The sequence below is a fragment of the Mastacembelus armatus genome, chromosome 15, assembly GCF_900324485.2.
Source record: "Mastacembelus armatus chromosome 15, fMasArm1.2, whole genome shotgun sequence".
NCBI classification, from domain to species: domain Eukaryota; kingdom Metazoa; phylum Chordata; class Actinopteri; order Synbranchiformes; family Mastacembelidae; genus Mastacembelus; species Mastacembelus armatus.
The window spans coordinates 15,862,819-15,884,623 of NC_046647.1; the positions used below are offsets into that span (position 1 = coordinate 15,862,819).

Below are 21,805 nucleotides of genomic sequence, written 5' to 3' on the forward strand. Positions count from 1 at the left end.
ATTTCAAAGAAAACAAGTTCATGCTAAACAAATGGTGTTCTCAGTGATAAATAAAACAGACCCATTGATATTCCATGAAGGGGTCACCCATCACCGAAAATTGAAAAGAATGTTGATACATACTGTAGAAAAACTGGATACTCTGTCAGACTAAGCAGAAGGAAATGTACTCATTAGGCTTTGAAGATATGCCAATCCACTTATCTTTGCTCATCAAGCAGGATAAGTAGATCAGTGTTATCAAAAAGGGAATGGATGAAGAGCAGAAACATATAAATAAAATGTGAACTTAGTGAAAGGTCAGACTGTATTTTACACTTCATTTTATTGTAGTTTACTACATTCAAGACTTTTTAGGACCTTGACTTTTAAAATGTCCTTCGAAAATACTGCCCTACCTAACTCTGTGTAATCATTTATCAACAGTGTAATTCATGTTGATTTCATCACACATGCTACTGTTTTACATAAGTTTAATTTAATACTTTAAAGCAAATTCTAATTGAAACCAAACAAAAAATTAGTGACTTAATGTTTTGCTTTCGTTTTTAACACAGATGTTTGCATTTAACACCAGTTTTTATTATGATTTGGATTGGATTGTCTTTACTAAATGTATATTGCAAAAAAAGTTTATCAATATTGTGGTATTTATTTCAACCATACTGCTGCTCAATCATTACATACATACCCACAATACATTACCCACATTAATACATTACCCACTCCTTGACTCTTATTCTTCCCCCTGAATTTTGGAAACTAACAATATGTATGAACCTTTCACGTTAGTGTTCGATGCATTGGCCTACTTTGTTGAAAAGTCAGTACATATATGCTTCCATATAAAAAGATATTTGTCATTTTCAAACTTTCACCAACAGATGGCTTCATATACGTCAGGGTCTTGGCCTATGCTTGTCCACAGCTGCATTTTCTGCGCAGTCGTTACACTTGCTGCGTTCAAATCCCCCGCTGTGTGATGTATCTCTGATTTTAGAGTTCCAATATGTAAAATTTTGTGGCGCATTTCTTCTAAATAAAAACAATGAAATATGCCGTTCCTCGTGGAACCGTTTTATTTGGGATCTAAAGTATTGCTGCCTATTACCGCGCGTTATTCCCTCGCTTCGTCGTACGGAGGGGCTGAGGTATCTATTGTTTCACCGAGGTTTGTGATGGTGCCTGAAGGCAGCACCACCACGACGGACCATCATACCCTCTCCAGTCACGAACCGCCTACCTATGAAAACAGCAGTCATACTCACACAGGCGTACCACATTGCTGCGATATCTACTACGAATTATAGAAAGCAGCCTTTAACATTTCGACAAGAAGGTGAGTACATTATACACATCCTTACTACTGTTTTGTCGAAAGCAAAGCTACATTTCCACTGACCCCCCCCCCCCTCAGGCTCGTTAGTCAACACTGTGGCTCCAAGTCGTGGCAATGTAACGGTTAGTTAATGTGACATGCTGTAGCACTGAGATAAACAGCGCTGTGCTGTATCATCCTTAAAGCTGCGTTTCTTTAGCGTTAGTCAGTCCAGTTGGCCACTTTGGTGTCAAACACAAGAAAGTCTAAGTAACGCTGCCACCGGCCTTGTGTTCAAACATTTTATTAGCGGAGAAACACCTAAAACATTGGCCCGTATTCCCGATCCACCGTGATGGGAAGGGGCGCTACACCCACTTCCCGGTATAAACATTTTGACGTGAGCAAAAAACGTATAGCTGGTTAAAATTCAGGTTCCATATACAAATAAACATTTTCCAGCATTGTCATACACAGCCATATTAGCGAATAGTGATCCCAAAACAGCTTACTACAGCCCAGTGTAGGCAGTATATTAGCTAGCGACCTAGCTAACGTAGCTAAAATACTGAAGACGCCAGCTTGCCTGTCTATTTTTAGGGGGTCAGACTATAAGCTCTTAAGCAGCACTATATACAGCGGCTGTCGAGGCCTTAATGTGAATGAAAGAATGGCTTTAGCATGTTAAGCCACCTGTGTCAGGCCGGGTTTTTCTGTAGTTAATGTTGTCTTACAGGTAACGTTATGCCTGATAGCGTTACAGTGGCAGTGAATAACTTAGCCGTATTCTCAGGTGATCCTCCTCTGTAAATATTAACCTACATTATTAGCGGTAGTCAAACAATTTTTCCTGCTCCGAGCCTGTTGGCAGGATCACATTACATATCTTTTCTTCGTCTAAGAACAGGGCGGAGCGGGTGACCTGATTTTGCAATGTTTTCCACACGTCTTCTTTCGCATTTATGGGGGGGAAGAGGGTGCAAATTGATCACAGCAAAGCTGTGTTGTGTTTGAACATTTGTGTCGTTTTGCCTGAGGTCACGGTTAAACTCTACAGCCAGATAAATCAACACAAACAATGATCTGTGTTACTGTGAGCCAGTAGGGTTTAGTGTTGTGCCTGCATGCAGCCCAGTTGCAGAAAAGCAAAAGCATGTCTGACTGTCAAGCAAACGGGTATGTGTGACATGCAAGGTACAACAGAGTTTTTTGATTTTTAGTGATAAAAGGAGTTTTCTGTAGGATGAGTGTTGACCTCAACTGACAGCCAAACCCACTAACCACCAGTACCTTAGAGCTTCAGCTTCCTTTGGCTTGGGGAAAAAAAGCACTATCAAGATATTGTGTGCAGAGAGTAGAATCTGTGCATTGTGAGTGATATGCAGAAGTGCTTCTGAAATGCACCTGTCTCTAACTGGATAGTCCACCCACTCCTACTTCTGTCAGGAGGCTGCTGGTTTATTTCATAACCTGCAGATCACTTAGTGATATTTAAGAGAAATGTATTTTTTATGACTGGAACCTGCATGTCTTTACAGGTACCACTTACAAAATCGGAGCTTCAGATATAATGTTAGGTGGTGAGGCCCTGTTAGTGATGTGTGCATCATGTTAGTGGCAGCTTGTGCAGACTGCTGACTTTTCTTTTGTTTTTTTAAAAGAAATGGAAACAGTAGAAGGAAATTAGGAATGCTATTACAAGACACAGATCTCCTCAGGATGGAATGAGGGAGAGAGATGAGACTTGTATAGCAACTTGGACATGGGAGAGATACCAAAACAGATGAGAGCTGATGCAGAGAGACAGGAAAAGGGTCATTGCACACTACAGATTTTTATACAAATGTAGTCTATTGACAAACAACAACAAAAAAAAACAACTACACGTTTATATAGGTGAGTAAAAATCTGAGGGCATTATGATGTATTCATGGTGCCCACAAATGCCCTAAACACTTGACTAATCACTTCTCCACTGCTTGAGCAGAACACACTTGAGCAATGCACTTAAATGTTAGCCATGGTTACCTAACATTTAGATGAAAACACTGTCTCAGCAAATTTAATAACTTCAAGTTCAGTGAATCATTTACTTTAGTCATCACCATAAACTTCAATATAATGTAAATTACACTTTCAAGTGGCCTTTTCCACATTTAAAGCTAGTTTAAAAATACCCAGATATTTGAGAAAAATAAAATAAATTCACTGACAATAATAGAGATCTATGCAATAGAGAATTAGGTATACCTGTAAAGCAATCGAGTCCAACAGTTGTGCCATGCCATGTGTCTTTATGCTGATATTGTGTGTAAATTACAGGAAAGTATGTTGGACTAGATTATACTGAGCCCTGTTTCTAATTTGTTGTCCTTCCCATTGACATTAATGAGCAGGAAAGACTATCAGAAGACATACGGCATCGTAATCCACATCAGTACAATGCCACCACCTACCAAGACCTCAGTGCTAAAACGTATAATAAAATAAACACCTCTAACCTCTAACCAGTAGTGAACATTATCGAAATCATAAAAGTGGACTTATGGCAGAAGAGTTATATTGCTTTAGAGTTTACACATGTACCCAATAAAATGGCCACTGAGTGCACGTTGGATCATTTGACCTAAAACAGGTTTATTTTATGTGTTGTGTGCTATTGTCCTGTTTAAGTGTTGCCTCCACAGATGTAATCGGACCATTAGTAATGTACTTGGGTTAATGGTAGGGCTGCACTATATTTCAGATTTGTTTAAAGTTCTTGTTTGAATGATGGGAAATCAAGACTAACATTGTCACCCGAATGCCTGCGTTAGTGGTTTTCTGTAGTTACAGCAGTAACTTAAGCTGTGGTCGTTTCTGTGGAGACACCTGCATGTGTGAGTTTTGAGTAATAGCGGCTGCAGCATTTAAAGATGATGAAATAATGCCAAAGAAATTTAGTCATGTTATCTCAGTGAAGTGGTTTGGTTTAGGAAAATCTTACTGCGCTCTGTAAAGTTTGGAAAAATTGTATTCAAACTAGGTTTAGGTAACACTCAGACCTGTTCTAGATATGTTTCTACAGTCCTTGCCCACCAGTGGTACATTATTCTATTTAAAAATGTTTTTATTTTTAACAAATAATGCATAGCAACACCCTAGTAAGTGTTATTGTTGCACAATTTGCTTTTTAATAGGTTACTGGTCAAATAGCCTTAGATACTAAAGGTAAAATACTTCTTGGGGTCTTAATTAAATTCTAAAATTGATATATGTTTGATACTTGAAATACATACTGAACATTTCTAAAGTGACATTTGCAAATGTGTGTATCTGTGCCTCTTCAGTGTATTTGAGTCTAAATAGGTTAGCTATAATGCTATTACCCAATGGCCTTGGCCTGTTTGTTGTTGTGCAGTGTTACTGCCAGCCAGGAACCATTGATCATTTTGTTATCCATCATAGGTTTGCCTCCAGAGAAAAAATATGGAATGTTTTTAATCTTGTTTCTGCCATAATTAGAAACACATGAAGCTTTACCACTCATCACAGGATGCCCCAGTTTCCTATGGCCTACAACTAAAATATCTAGGCTAGTAGCACTTTAACATAGTCTATTTTGTTCATTTCAAAAAAGAAATTATGTCAAAATATGAGATTAAATTTGAATATTCTCTATGCGTCATAAGGGCAGTGGTTAAATAGCCGAATCAATGACTGTCTAATGAATCTGGCCCAATTTGACTTAAAAAATGAGGATGTAAGGTTTTATCTTTGACTAGAGGATGCAGGTATGTAACAAATGCATGTTGTGGAGTGTGGGGGTTGCTGGGAATTTTAAGTAGTACAACCAGCCCCGATAAAGCCAGATTCTTTTGTTGTTTTGTGCTACTGTCTATCTTGTTTATACATGAGCTGGGCATCCTCTACTGTTGACCTGTTTCAACTAATTCTGACATCATGCTGCATTCCACTTCAGGCTTTTCAAGATTTTTGGTTTAGATAAAGATAAAGTGAAAGCATTTTCAACTTAAGGGAGACTCGTGTGACAATTTTAAGCAGTAAACCACACACCTGAGTGAGCTATTTGCTGAAGACCCACTCCTGCCCTCATTTTTGCCTGGATTGGCCTATTTTAAGTGCCAAATAAAAACATGGTGATATCTTGTGGGTAAACGGTATGACTGGCAGGCCATTCTTCCATTTTGTATTTCCAGACATCCTGAAAGGAAAACCATCCATCCATCCATGCATTAGATACACTGCTTATTTTATAGAAGGTCACCAGGACTGGGCTGGACTTGATCGCACTAGAAGAAAAAACACACATTAAAATGCAATGCGTAAAAATTTGATAGACCTAGCGGCAACTAGTGGTGAGATTGCTGAACGCAACCTTCTGTGCATCCCTCACACCCCACCTGTTTTGAGGCGTGAGGGAGAGTATGATGACCATCACCATTAAAACAAAACCCAGTTCTCTGTCTAGAGCAAGTGTTTAGTTTGTCTGTTCACAACATGGCTGCCTCTGTGAAAGGAGACCTGCTCCATATGTAGATCTAAAAAACTCAGAGATTAGGAAAGCGTGTATGCGTGTATGTGATGTAATACCTTTCTCTGTGGTTGCAGGAATTGCCCTGACTCTGCTCAACTAACCCCCTTTAAGTCTTGATTATGCTTTGTGAAAAGAATGCAGCATGTTTAAATGCAGCATGAATGTTTACATAATTGAATAACATGAATGAAACAAGTGGAAACATTGATGACACAATCACATTTATCAAGTTACACACTGTCGCAGTGTTCCAGTTGCATGAATGTGCCTCCATCCACGAGTGGGTGAACTACTAACTATTGGTGTAGTTTTATTTCTGTGCTTATTAGAGAAAGAGGATTCTCCTTAGCTTTCATACTATGGTGATTGTTGTTGTTGTCAAAAAATCTCATGAAAAGACCAAAGCAAGGATGACTGTATCTCTTCAACAAGTATTTTCTTTGTATCCAGATACAAATTTGGTTTGTCTGTGCTGTAGAGCGCTATTATTTCCAAAAACCATTAAAAACTCATCCATAGGCTCCACTGTTGAACTGGGTAACATGTTTCCTTATTATGAAAAATATTGGCACTATGGTTTATCTTTAAACAGCTCCACAGACTAACAATGACTTTCATGGGGTCTGGAGGGTAGTTCCTATAAGTCAGGTTAATGTGCATGCTTATGAACATAGTTTATATTGTAAACAATTGTGTGTGTGTGTTTTTTTTTTTCTTTGGGACAACAGTAAGGTTCTGTGGTGCATATAAACAGGTGTTTTTGTGGGATTTGTACCTAAGTATATACAGTAGATTGCAACTTCATATAAAAATTACAACAAAAAGGATGAGTTGTATTGTGTGAAAGAAAGTAAATCGTAGTATTTATTGATAATACTATTACCAGCCCTTGTTACAGTTTTTCAGTGATCATTCAAGAGTGCTAACATTGTTGGAAAGAAGGGTTTCTAGGTTTACTCCCTTTGTCACCCTTACATAAACACTTGTGTGTTTATGTAAAGGTGTGGATGTTAAACTGTCAGTTTTACCACAGTCCCTCGCAGATCAGATTGTTGACATAAGAAAAGATGGGCTACATATTGAGCTGCACACTCAATTACTCCGCATTGACAAATTCCATTTGTGCTGTTCTATATTTCTAAGGTGTCTGCACCAAATGCTAGAGTCTGACTTATATGATTTTTAAGACCAATACCAATACTGATATGCTCATATAATGGCTAATAATATTTTTTTCCCTTTCACCAAGACAACATGACATAATGCAGATTGAAAAACTAAACTTGTTTGGTTGATATTGAACAGCACTGAAAGATATTTGAATAGTACTTGAATGACACTGAAGTATGACATTGAACGCTGATAGCAATTTATCCACAGAAAGATCATATCGACCTATTTTATCAGCATGCCAATTTATCTGTCGGGCTCTAAACTGAACTGAGTCCAGATAAGTTGGATGTCGGTCCTCTGGGGGCCCGACCCCCTCATCAGTGAAGTAGTGGGTGGTTTTCTCATTAGTAGATAACTACCAGTCATTGTGCCAAGCACCTCGGCTCCCTAGAGGCTTCTGCAAGAGCTGTCAGTGTTTTATGGTCCGTCTCATCTTTACCCTTGGCCAAACACCTTGGTGTATTAATTTATAGACTTATTGGACATATACTGCTGTGTATACATTTACGTGACATTGTATATTTTATATTATTCATCTCAGTAACATAATTTAATAAAAGCATACTGGTTTTGTGACATGATAGTGGAAAATGTTGCGTCAGCCTTTAATATTTCATGAACTTTAGCTTAAATGATTTATGAAATAATAATTTAGTGATTAAGGTATTTAGTACCTTAAAACTATCATTGAAATAAATCTTAAAATTTAATGTTCAAAATGTTCACCTTCCTACAGCCATAGTTTAAAAAATTTCTTTTAAAAGATCTATTAAATAAATGTGCAATATTACTAGGCAGTGCTAGGAAGATGTCATATAATGCAGATGCTGAAGCTTCTGTTGTCAGCTGTTATAACAAATTGATTATTCCATACTTCATCACTGTACTATGTCAAGACCATGTCATCAGACCATTCCCTCTATTTTTCTTGCCCTGAATAGTGATAGTGACTTTAATAGCATATATATATATATTGTAAGGCATTTATTGTAAATCGAAGATTTTTATATAAAGACCGATTTATGTGCTATCACAAGATGCTTGGTATTGTCTCTAGAAACTGTTTTATATCTGTTGTATGCACATGTTTGTCAGAGTGCCAGTTCATTACCCCTATGAGTCATCGTTCCCTGAGGTGACGTGTAATCTGTTGCTTATGGAAGCTTTCGAGTAAAGAACACACGCTTGACAGAACTGGAAGTTAAACTTTTTTTTTTTTCACAATAGAAAACTAAATCTGAAAGAACATTTTGAAGTCTAGTTTAAAAAAGAATGTGCGCCTATGTTAATTTAACTTACTTTTTACAGGCAATCTTGTACTGACACCCATTTGTTTTGGTTTAAATATTGATTTGGTGTTGCTGAAGGCTATTTAACTGCCAAGCATACCACTTAGCAGTATTTTGTTTTGCAGCTAAGTGGGCTACTACATTTTTTAAGAATGATGAGATAAACATCTATATGTTATTACACAGAAATATCCAAACTTGATTTAGTGAAAGTTTTTTAGGTTGGAAAATGAGAAACATGACCTCTTCACAGACTCTTTTGTAAAGTTTTTATTGGGCCTATTTAGTAAGCAACACGTTAATGATGAACTTGAAGTTTTTCATTGCTAGAGAAGTGCCAGTTCACCATTACATAGGAGATATTTCAGAGGGATACATTTCAAAGGTTGATGAACAAAACTTAAAAAAAGTTGTTTGTTTTGTGATTGATTTAGGTGAGCATACACTTTAGTCTCTAAAATGCTGCACATTCCAAGCATGTTATTCATCCTTCCTGTGTTCACTGAAGCCAAACGTTGAATCACTGAATCCATCCCTCCCAAATAGTTCAAGTAAAGATTGGCCATGTGGTGCTTTGTCACTGAGCATCCCAGAAATTTAAACTGCATGACACTATTTAGGTTGTGTCAGGGCTCAGTTTGATAATCATGATTTTTTTCCGGTCAGTGACTTGCAGAAACAGCAGGATGAGTCACAGCATCACATTTGATAAACGTTATTGTAAGTATACAAGCTCATTCTAACTATAGGGTTCAATTGCTGTCGTTCCCAGCAGGAACATAAACAGTTAAATTTTAACTAGAATATCTTTGGCTTTAACCAGGCAGGCCCAGTTGTGTAAATATTTGCTAAGCATTGTCAACCGCTAAGGTGTATAATAGGTGTAAAGAAATACAGGTGAGAACATGTTTCCCCTCTGTTTGTGTCACAAGAGAAGAATAATCTGTAAAAGAATACTACTATTTCAGCAACTGTTCTGAGGCAGCAATATGACATTGTATGCAGCTTGTACAGTGTCAAGCTATTAAAGATGAGAATAATCTGTGAAACCATGTACAGGAGTGCTCCTATGGCCCTTCTAAATGAGGCAGTTTTGCTGGTTCTACCAATTTAAAAGAAAACCGAATCAGACTGCAGGAGTAATAATCAAAGGATAACCGAGAACCACGTACCTGTGCCTAACTATGGATTAGTCAGTAATTTTATCATCATATTGTTGCATCTCTAATTTGTTTGCTTGCATGCTGTTGTAAGTTACACTTTTCATTTACTGTGGCGGTTGAAATTTTCATGTATGTACAAAACCACCACAGTATTTCTTTCTTTTTTTTGTTCTGTTCAGTTTTCATTCATAGTTCTCCTTTTTGGGCTTGTTTAATCGGTATCTTTGTAAATTTCCAATTAGTTTTAGTTTAGTTGAGGTCCATGTTTTTAGCAGTGTGTAAATTTGTTTACAGTTCATCCTATAAGCTGAATTAATCGATGCTGCTCATTGCATACGAATGAGTCTAGTTTTACACGATAATGCTGCCCTACATTTATCAGGGTCCCTTTTTGCAAACACTGGAATGGCTGGGAATTAAGCAACCAGCACAAGTACAAACAAGCTGTTGTACCTTGGAATAAAGACTTTCGTATCTGAGTGGTCAATGATTGTTACTGTAACCTTAAGGGCTCTACATCATCAGAAATTGTCTACAATGGCTTTTACTCAATTCTGAAGGCATATTCCAGCTGATGTGCTCATACTGATAAGACCAGCTATATCCGTGCTCAAGCTGACATGTTTGTGCATGTATTTGTGAGTGTGAATTGATGCACTCATCTCACTAATATATTCACTTATGTGCACTTCTGCTATTTTCACAAAGATTTTGAGATTTGAATTCTCACAAGATCTATTTATTATTTTGGGTACCAAAGAAAAAGACAACACAATGAATCAAAGACAGGAAACAAATGTGCAGCAATATTAAAAAAAAAGAGTGTGAGGAAGTACAGTCAATAGATGCCTGATCCTGATCGTGTTGGCAGAGAGGAGAATGAAGGAAGAGGTGGAAATACAGACAGAAGGTTGTGACAGGTCAGAGAAACAATAATTCTCCCTTGTGAGGCCAGTGCTATTGAGCAGATGAAATGAGGAAGGAATTTAGAAACATGAAACCGTGAGTGATCAGTGAAAAAAAAAATTCTGTAGTAAAATTAGAAATGTTTTTTGTAGCAATGTACAGCTGCTTGGTACTTCTACAGAAGTAGCTGCAGCCCGTCAGAAAATGTTTTAATGACTGCAGATCTATTGGAAATATATAGCAAGACAGAGCCAGTTTGTTTTGAAATGCTGGTCTGTGTTCTTATTCGAAGTGGTTACACCCAATCTGAATTGACTCTCCATGTCTTAGAAAGGAATTAAAGACAATCATTCTAAATGAGTCATCTGGTCCTTCCCATGGCTGCCAAAGTTGTGCTACACATGGTGTGTTTATGTTTGTGTCAGCTTGACATATTGTCACTCCTGGGTGGGATCTGTTTCTGGTGGTGTCACATGTAAAGCCTTGTGCTGACCCCCCCATTCACAAATTCACTTTTCCAGCGAACACAGCTAATCTTAGTCTCACTCAAAGTGCTGCTGTTGCTTGTGCTCTGTTAGGATAATACTGTTCTAAATTCAAGTTCTTGAGTTATAAAATGTATAGTAGCACTTATGCGTGATTAAGGTGTGTGGAGCAGAGGTAGGCATGACAAAAGGAAGTGGTGACCCAAAAAAAACATCAAAGGCCTATCTCTGTGCTAGATGCTTGGACCAGGTTGCATTTCAGACTGCTTCACCAAGATGTGGTTGCAGGAGTCCTATAGTAGCGTGACTGGTATGTTTCTTTGAGGCCAGTGTTAGGGTATGTGGTTAGGTTATGTGTATATGTCAAATCATAATAGTTACAAAAATCAATGAATAATCTGCATATTTAACATTAGTTTTTCAATATGAAACACAAGGTAGGCTGTGATTCCATCACACAACACTGTCAAGGACTACCTACAACTTAAGTGAACTTTTGTGAAATGACAGTAAAAACACCATAAGTTTGTGAAGGAAAAGAAGTGACACTATCTGAATTTTTATGGTTTTGAAATGCGTCCCTATCAGCTGCTACACATACAATTGTGTTTCCTTCACTTCAGGGTACATTGCATTGACGTACGTTTACTTCTGTACTTAGCATCAGCTTAACTGCTTTCTATGTATGATTAAAGCAAGACAAAGTTAGCTTTGCCATGCATTGTCAATGGAGCATTAGAGAATAAAAGCAAACCTTGTTGACTCCAGTTCAAGTGCGTGCTCTCTGCAACAAGTCATTGCTGTCCTGCTAATGAACTTTGAGGACATTCTGTTGCCTCATACATTACTACTTCATTAAGTGTGTGCAGGTGTATGAGCAGTCTGAAGATTCAAAATTCAGTTGTCACTAAAAACCTTAAAAGGTGTGATCATTGTGTGTTTGCATGTCTCTGTTAAAAAAAAAACAAACAAAAAAACCAAACACCAACACCTTAGTCAGCTACATGAACACAAGTAGGAGGTGGCCTCCAGCAAGTAACCACAACAAAATAAACTCCATAAAGAGTAAACACACACCAACGCGGAAAATAAAATCTTTGTGCACATGGCAATCCTCTTTTGTGTTGTCTTCCTCTGGTGTTGTATTTACAGCAGTTCAGAAGGGAAACTAAAAGCTTTCATGGTCAAAACTGTTTGTTTATGGTGGAGCTTCTTTGTTTCCTTTTAGCCTTATCTTGCATAAAAATTCACAGCATCATAAGGCAAGGACATTTCTATACTTTCCTCTGTTTCTGTAGTTCTCTGCCCTCAAACAATATTGTGCTGAGATCACTTTTTTCCAGATATCCATCTGTTTACTTCTGGCACAGCCATTTTATCAACATCTGCTATTTGGCCTTCAGGTGTGCGGTTAAACCTAGCAGACAAAGAGGTGCTTGGATAGTACACGTTAGCCTATAGGTTTCAGGATTGGTTTTTGATTAGTCCCCCCCCCCATCAGTTCAGTTGAATAAGATTATGATGTCACTCATCAGGCTGTAAGCTGATTTGTAGGCCAAAGGTCCTCAGCACACAGCTGAGTCAGTGACAGCTAATCTCCGATTTGTCTCAGTCGGGCACTGTTAACAAATTGAAGTGAACGCTCTTTGTCTCAGGTTTTCTCCTTTGCACTCTTCATGCTATTAAGGTACACAGCTGGGTTGTCACATAGCTAAGCTGTTGCAATGAGGAATCACATGCTGCACTCTTTGCATGCTTTCCATATGCTTGTTTTTACACTGGCTCTAGTGTTCGTGTGTTACATTAGACTCTTGGTTTTAGCAGGTCAGACTGTTTTGAGGGCCTCAGCAGGAATAAATGTGTTGTCAGAGTTGTAGATGGCCCAGCTTACGTACCCGTTTACGTGGATCTAGTTTGTTGGCCTGAATGAACAGGCCTCTGAGCAGAGCTGAGGTACTGATGTGCAGTTTGTTGTCCTACCAATCGGCTGTCCTGTCTGTGTCTTTAGCTGCTGTTGGCCTGAACTGAGCTGACTGCCGGCTGATTGTTCTCTTTAAAGGGAGGGGCTGTCTCAGTGCACAGCACGACCTTCACTCTAATTTATGAGTTCCTCCTTGCAGTCTGTTTCCCTGTCATCCTCTTTTTTTCCCCTCTCATACATGCAATAGATCATAACTTGCTTTCAGCTGTACTTCACACTCCCCTGAACACAAGAAGGGCCCTGGGTCTACCGCTGACATTGCAGCGTATAAACAAACACATGATATGCAACAGATGTGCACGGTCATCTTCTTGTTAAGCTTTAGCTGCTCGTTGAAACCTGAGAAACAAACTTAACTGATCGAATTACAGAGTTAACTATCAGACTAGAAATTCGATGCGTCTATGTTTGGTGCTGTCAGTTCTATTTAGTTAATTACTGCCTCACATACATGTTTTCTCTCTCCACATATCCCACCTATTATTATTATTATTATTATTCAATTTAACTGTTTATCTGTTCACACTCTTATCTGTGGAGGTATGCCATTTATAAATGAGCTAATAAAGTCAGGATGTTGGCCCTGCTCTGAGGAAGAGAGGAAGTCTGATCGATTGAGTCCTCATACCATACTCTTCTTGTAAAAGCTTTAGAAAGATGTCAATTATTTAACAATGTTTCATGTTTGTGAAATGGAGCTTAAGTGATTTCATCTGCAGAACTGGCCAAACAGTCTGTGTCTCATGCTACTCTCCATTTGACGGAAGAGCATACATACCAACTTTCAGGTCCAATCATGCACTACATCAAGTTGTGTTTTGGAAGTAAATGCAGTAGTTATCACTATAGTTTAACAGGAAAAAGGCATGTATTAATGGGTTTGTGACTAACAGCATTTGATTTTTCTTTAACAGGAGAGCAGTGTGTGGATGGACCAAAGTGATGAGGTGAAGAACACCAAAGGACACCACTGTGGTTCACCTGCTACTGGCCCTTATTCCAAGTGGCTCTAATACCTGCTTTCTGCACATCACTTAAAGAGGAGGCTGGGCTCCCTCTGGGTGCAAGAAACACAATGTGCCAAAACTGGAGAGGACTTACCACTGCCTCGTAAGACCGCCAGACCTCTTGTGAACCTTCCCTCATAGTCTGAGTCCACTCTGCTAATCCTCCACATTGTCCACTGGCCAAGATGAAGAAGGTGATGGAATGGACAGCAGAGGACGTCTCTGACTGGCTGAGCAAAAAGGGAATGGTGGAGTATGTAGATTCCTGCCTTCAGATGGATGGCCCTGCACTGCTCAGGCTCACCAAGGCAGATTTCCAGAGACCCCCTCTCTCACTGGTTTCATCTGATGGTGGGCAGCAGATTTTGGATCGAGTGGAGGCTCTGAAGCTAGAGACCCAAATAGAGGCTCACAAAAATGGCCATGCAAACGGGCATGTTGGTGGGCTACCTAATGGTACTAGCACACCCCAGAGGAATGGTACTCTGGGGAGAACGGACTTCAGGACGGAGATGGTCCACATTCCTATTCCCATAATGGAAGCTACACGCTCCTCGTTCCCTGCCGAGTGGGGGAAGACGGGCTTAGCATTTGTTTATGCGTTGGTGTGCTTCATTACCACCACTGTCATCATTTCAGTTGTCCACGAGAGAGTACCACCAAAGGACCACACCCCACCACTGCCTGATAAGTTCTTCGACCTGTTTGACAGGGTAGAGTGGGCTTTCTCCATCTGTGAGATTAATGGCATGTTGCTGGTGGGACTCTGGTTGATACAGTGGATTCTACTAAAGCACAGGTACGCTCTAGGTTGGTCAACCAGAAGGTTTTTGTTGGTAGGTAAAAATCTAAATTAACAGCTAAACAGAAAATGTCATGATTCATCTTCTTTTTTATTTTTTCAGGTCAATTATAGGCAGGCGGTTCTTTTTCATTGTGGGCACACTCTATCTGTATCGTTGTATTACAATGTACATCACCACATTGCCAGTTCCAGGGATGCACTTCAAGTGCTCTCCAAAGGTACAGTAGAATACATGCACTTTTCTCTCACCACCGCAGATTGGTTAAGCATGAAAGGTTTTGCTTTTGGAACATATGTGCTGAATGGGTAAATTCAACAAAAAAATACTGTTTTAGGCTGAAAGCCTCTGAGTGCTCTACATTGACCACTGACATGTGCATGTGCATTTTCTTTGTAAGAGGAACTTTGAGTGTTTGCATTATTTGTAGTTCCCATTAGATAATTAGATAACATTGTGCTGCTTTACTAAGGAAGCAATTTAATATTCTTTGAATTAAAGCCACTTAGTGCAGATTGTTTTCTTGAGAAATGAGTCCTGGTAAAAATAGATGATAAAATAGATGCAGCCTGTGTGTCTCTTAGCTCTTTTCATTCATAGTCTTCATGGGTTTTAAAAAGAAAACTGCACATGCATTTAAAATGATCTCAAAAGCAAAGTAAAAGCGAGAGATAGTATCAGATGAATTCTGACTCAGTGGAGAACTTGATAATAGCTATCCTCACCTGTGCCATGAAGAAATGGATACCCCAATGTGGGTTAATTCACATTGGGCTGCTATAGTCTGTCACCTACCTCTGCATCCTACTTTCAAACCTTATATATTTCTGTAGCAGGTATTGTAACCTTATCAGTTATTAGAGATTTAGTAATGACCTAAAGATGATGCCTGTTTCTTTCAGCTACTTGGGAACTGGGAGGCACAAATGAGGAGAATAATGAAGATGATTGCTGGCGGGGGCCTGTCTATCACAGGTTCCCACACTATGTGCGGAGATTATTTGTACAGTGGCCACACTGTTATGTTAACACTAACGTACCTCTTCATCAAAGAATGTAAGTTCCACCATGACTACACTTTAGCTGAAACAAGAATATACAGAAAAGGTTGTTTTCTAAAGTTCAGCTTAACATTTGCTAATATACAGAAGATGATTTTGACAAACTGTCTGCCATAACATAGCGTTCTGTGGAAAACGTTCTTCAGAAAGTCAGATCAGATGCTGAAAGAAACTAATTAGAAAAGGTGACTGACTGGTTCTAACTCAGATACATGTAAATGTGGAGTATCATTGGTAATTAATGTATTAATGTATACGTGGTAGAGCATAACTGATGTTTAAGCATCTCACCAACAAAATGTAGTGCTGTCCAACTTTTGCAATACTCTACATTGTGTAATGAAATGTAGACGCCCAGGAAATGTAAAATAACTGTGGTACTTCTACATCTGTCATCTCTGTTACATACGCACGTTTGGTTTGCTTACTGATTTGATCCACCACTAAGCGTGACAGTCATTTTCAAACTAAATTTGTAACTGTCTAGTCAAACTTGTAGATACTATGTCTCCTGCAGTTTGAGTAAACTGTTCTTTCCTCTTGATTCATCACATGCTACAGCACATCTTTTCCAGTAAGTTTCTGTTGACAAACCTGAATGATACTCCACTGACATCTAGTGACTAAAAGAAGAAGAGTTTGGTTTGCGTTTCTGCAAAGAGCAACAGCGCCCCCATCTGAACTTTTGTGACTAAATACAATGTTTTTCTATCAAATAGCTGACAATAGCTTGATTTAGCTGTTGAATCTACTTCAGCCTCTTCCCTAAATCTTTCATATTAACACTGTTGGATTTGTTTATGTTTTGACTGACAGATTCCCCAAAGCGGTTCTGGTGGTACCACTGGTTGTGTTGGTCCTTGAGTGCTGTAGGGATTTTCTGCATCCTTCTAGCCCATGACCACTACACTGTGGATGTGGTAGTGGCATACTTCATAACTACACGGCTCTTCTGGTGGTATCACACTATGGCCAACCAGCAGGTGAGTGTAATATACTGCACAAGTTACATTACTCTGTTAGATTTGAACTAAACTAAGTGCAAGGGTTTATTCAGTGCATTTACCAAATAGACCTCATGCTTTTTACCTGATAATGAAGAAAATATGCCATATGAGTTCCTGTGTTATCATCATCATACGGTTATATAGTTAATCGATTTTGAAGTACAAGTTGCAAACACAATGCTACAGGTGGAGCATTGTCTGCAATGTGGAATAAGTATTTACCTTATGCTTCTGAGAAGTGGTACATTTTTGACATCCACACTGGCATTAAATAATATACCTTTTTATATAGGGTATATAGGGTGATGCATATACCATTATGGTATAGGACTGAAACAGCTGTCAGAGACCTAATCATACTAATTTATCTTTTTAAAGAAACAGTTTGGACAGCATGCTTACTAATCTAGTTGACGAGGATTTGTTTGCATCAAATGTGATAAAGTATCTTAAATGTTCAGGTATTTAATTAGCTATATTATCCATTTAAACATATTTGCACCTGGTTATTTAGCTACAGTACATCATGTTTAAGTAGACGTATCATTAATTGGTAATAAAATGTTATTAGATATTTAATGACAGTTTACCTTTCTTCTTCTGTGTCAGTCCCTGAAGGAGACGTCACAAAACAACCTGTTCTCGCGGGTGTGGTGGTATAGACTGTTCCAATACTTTGAAGAGAATGTCAGCAGCACAGTACCTCGTAACTATCAGCTGCCGTTTTCATGGCGCACGTTGTGGAGTCGCGGTGTGAAGTACAGCAGACTGGACACCCAATGACTCCTCTCATACAAAAGCAGCCAAGGACTGTGACTTCCTTAAGTGCTGTTTTTACACATGGAAGATGGCACTGTTTGATGTAGCGCTGCCCTTTTCACCTATGGTAACAGAAACATCCCTGTCCGAGTGGGCAGCACTGTGACCCACCTAGTATTTTTTTTCCTTCAATTGCGTACACACACATACTGTATATTTCATTTTTTTTCCTCTTCCTTGCTCTCTTGTGATAGTATTTGTCAACCTAGAGCACAAATTTATATTTGTTTTGTCTTTTCTTCTTAGTGAGACATAAGGACTCACTTTTTCCCCTCTCAGCACAAAAGAATAGTTAATGTCATCATGTTCTTATAAGTTTTAGTGCAAATAGTGTCAAATGTTTATTTGATGACCAAAATGCCATAAGCATTTTTTCTTTTTTTATAGCAAATTTCTTTTTGTATACTGTCCTCGCTGAAATGAGTCAAAGGTGCAAAAAATAATTTTTCTAAGTATGTCAATCTTTATTTTTCAAAAACAAATGATGTCCAACAAAAGATTTTTAGATTTTTATCTTTTTCAAGATGGAAACTGAGAGCTTAAGAATCTAATGTGGTTTAACACTATTCCAGTGCCTTTCTTAGCTTGATTGTAAAGCAGTTCAAGTACTTTGTGTCTTGTGTGCCTCGTACCACCGTGTGGTCACACCTGTGGTATGAAGTGGTACTTAGCTAACAGTCTTGTTCCCATGAATGTAAAAACAACTACGCCAGCCTTACCAGAAGATCGGTCTTCCCAAAATGAAGTGCAGTGAGTGAAATGTCCTGTTTATTTATTGAAGCTTTATGATGTCAGTTTGTGCTTAGTTAAAATAGAAAAAATGACTGTTAATTGTATGTTTTACATCTGTAACATTTCTTTCTTTTTTTTTTTTTTTTTTAAAACCAATCAGTCTTTAACCTACAACATCTGTGTTCAAAGCCAGGTCATTGGCATCACCACATCTGCTAGGTTTATGTTCCATCATTATCTGCTAAACATCACTGCCTGGTTAAAAAAGAAAAAATTGGATACGACATGTCTTTACAGTGCAGAGTTAAGTACTTCTGGACCTGGACATGTCTTGTACATTATTACTGCTTCTCCTGCTCACAAGATCATGAGCCTCTCTTGTTCCTCATATTGAGTCCCATTTTGAAATCCAATCTATCCTCATTACTGTCTTATAATCTGAGGCATAGAGGAAACAGTTCAGTATGACACATGTTGAGTTTGTCAGAACCATGACAACTGAAGCTTCAGGCAAAGTTTCTAGGTCTGTCACTAATGAAATCTGTAAATGCTTTGTATTGTCTAAATCTAAAAAAATAACTTGTCAGTTTGAAGACGATTTCTATCTATGTTGCCTCCTTTGTGGAGATGCCAAAATAATCTTCTTTCTAGAAGCAAACAGTCAACGTGGATCTTATGTGTGGGGAACAACCGGAAGCATGATGCAAAGAGCTGGTAATTACAGTATTTGGCCATACGTGTAAACATTCATTTTTATAAATGTGAAAAATGCACATGTTAACTTGTTTTTTGCTTTTTCTGGTGAAACTATGACTGAGTTGTAAAACCTGAAGTATTACACAAGTTCATCTAAATAAGATTTAAGTCATTATGTGAAACTTTACTTTTAAATAAACTAGAGTTTGAAGAAAAACTGTACTAAGCTTTAGATTATACAATTTCCAAATAAATAATGTGTTGAATTTATTTGGTGTGAAAGGGAGGAGGTGCGAAAATAACATTTATAGTATGAGCTTATGAAGCCAACAAATGACAGTACAGGCTGACCCTCCTTCCTGTAGCACTGTCAGACTTTTCACTTTTACAAAGAACATTGCTGGACCACAGCAGGTTCCTCACATAAGGCCATATTTTAATGTTATCTAGTTTGCCAATAAATTTGGAATTTTTCTTTTTGTCCCAGAAATTAAAGCAGGTATCATGTTTCTCTGTAAGCGTCTCACCCACTGTGTTCCCTTTTCTGTGTATGCCATGTTTGTAAGCTATGATAAAGGATTGTCCTTGGGATGCTTTTGAATAAACAGTTTTACTATAACATACTATGATTTACTGTCTTTTTGTTAGTAGTCTTCATTGTCCCAAAAGATGATGTCATGGTAGGCCCACTAACAACCAGCAGATGGACACACTGAGTTGCATAAATAAAGCCAATACAATGAGTGGTGACCTCTCCTAATGAAGTGCGCTTTGTTTTCTAGTATGTGTATGTGCACTCAGTACCTGCTGTGATATGGATTCATGGTATCTGGCAGACTGGGGGTCAGATCAGGGAACCTACGTAACAGGAACCTGTAAACAAACAAGATACTGCATAGGTAATAATGAAAAGGAACAATATTAGTGAAATGGGTCAGACTGGATAAACATTGTAGAAAGAGCACTCACTGAGACTACATTAAGCTGGATAATTTTTAAGAACATGCATTGCCCACTAGGCATTTCTGTTTATTTCTGCATTTATTTCTGTCCACATTAAAACACCAAAATGAGTATTCCTCCTATTGAACACGCCTAAAGCACAGACTAACAAGCCAGAAAAACATGCTAAGAAAAAAAAAAAAACGGAACACTATTTGCATTTAGAGTGAGCACACTGCGACAATTTTGTGTTTTTAACACTGAAAGGAGAAGAAATTTTTTTTTTAGCCGAAGTTTGGAATTATGGTTTCACTACCAACAGAAAAAGCCTCATATTTACTGTATCAATCAGGGCTCAGACAAAGCCATGTCTAATTAACGCCAACACCAGACGACAAGAGCATGCACAAAACTAAAATAAACTTGCTCATGTAAAACAACCAAAACAGTCTGAACTTCGTCAGCAAAGTTCCTGTTCATGATCATACCACCCACAGTAAGAAGCTCAAAACAGTCAGCCTGGGTCTTTAAGAAAGCCAATATTTAAAGTTAGCTACCAATTTTCACTCAGTGAATTAAACTGTGAATGCTCTTTTTTGAAGACTAAATACACATGCCCAAATGGTATCTTGCAAATCATCAAATAACTGATCCAGTGTTGTTTTGCACATTCTCGCCATGCCAGCCTCTCAAGATATGAGAAAGCCAAATGAAACTTATGAGATCATGACCTCAATTGCTGATAAACTACTGGGTGTTTGAGTCACATCTGGAGTTTTCTGCAGTTGCTTGCCAAAAGAGCAAGAGGCCCTCAAAATTCCTTGGCTGAAAACAGATATTTATTTATTTCGAGCTGGCTCCTTGGCCCGCTGGAGAATTTGCTGGCACCCTGGAGAGACAGTGTTGGCCAGCTAACGCCCACACACTACTACTGTACACAGTCAAACGGTGGAGCGGGAGGAGTGAGTCTGTGCTCTAAACAACTTCTAATTTCAGCTGACTATATTAAAAAGGCCAGAGTGATGCTTTCGAGATAGCTCACAGCGTATGTTTCTCTGAAAATGTTTGATTATGCAGGTGTACAGTCTGTGCTGTAGACAGAAAAGATGCTGTTCTTAATTACTGTCACGCTGCATTTGATTAGAGAGTTTGGGACAGTGAAATCCTTTGCGAGTTGCACTGTGTTGATGCAGACAGTTACAGTTATTAGGTTTTATTCAAATCATATTCTGCAAATGAATTTACTACTGAAATAGTGTGCTAGCTTGTGAAAACAGCCTCTGCTCTGATGGTGTCCATGCTGTAACAGATTGTTTTCCAATCTGGTCTCTCTACACTGCTGTCCATCAATCTTTTTTTCTAAAAAAAGTACATTTCTACGAAGCCTCGATATGTGAAAACACTGTTTTCAATAGCATGGCTGCAATGCAATGCACTGTCTAGCGATATTGAATAACCTCTGCTCACTCAGGGCTGCAAAAGCCAAAAGAATCAATGACATGATTCATTGGTTCACAAGCAAATTCTATTCTATTCTCAGCAGTAATGTGGTCTTTCATATAATGCCATACTAAGTCTGTGAAGATAATGTTGTTGGAGTGCAAATGGGGTTTTGTCTATTAATGGATGGCCTGGAAAGTGGGTGGTATGAGAAAGTAGGATTTGGACAATAAAGCTTCTATGGTGTACACAGTCATGTTCTGAACTATAGCCCTCATCCCCCTCTTGTGCTTCCACATAGTCAATGGATAGAAAGCTGCATGTTTACATGCATGAAGTCTGTTGATTCTTAGGCGGCTTGTATTATTAGATTAAGTTAAGTTAAATATGACATATTAATTCCTCCACATCATCCCTGTGTTTGTGGTCATTGTGGAGTGTCATCC

At 38.5% G+C, this 21,805-nt stretch overlaps 1 protein-coding gene across 1 annotated transcript; it reads left to right on the top strand.

Moving 5' to 3' along the window:
• Positions 1-1,189: 1,189 nt before the first annotated feature.
• On the top strand, positions 1,190-18,013 carry sgms1a (sphingomyelin synthase 1a). Its single transcript, XM_026309716.1, has 6 exons — positions 1,190-1,339; positions 13,767-14,658; positions 14,765-14,882; positions 15,565-15,718; positions 16,540-16,706; positions 17,340-18,013. Exons 2-6 carry the CDS (start codon positions 14,045-14,047, stop codon positions 17,511-17,513), a joined length of 1,227 nt encoding a protein of 408 aa, XP_026165501.1. The 5' UTR covers positions 1,190-1,339; positions 13,767-14,044; the 3' UTR covers positions 17,514-18,013.
• Positions 18,014-21,805: the final 3,792 nt, after the last annotated feature.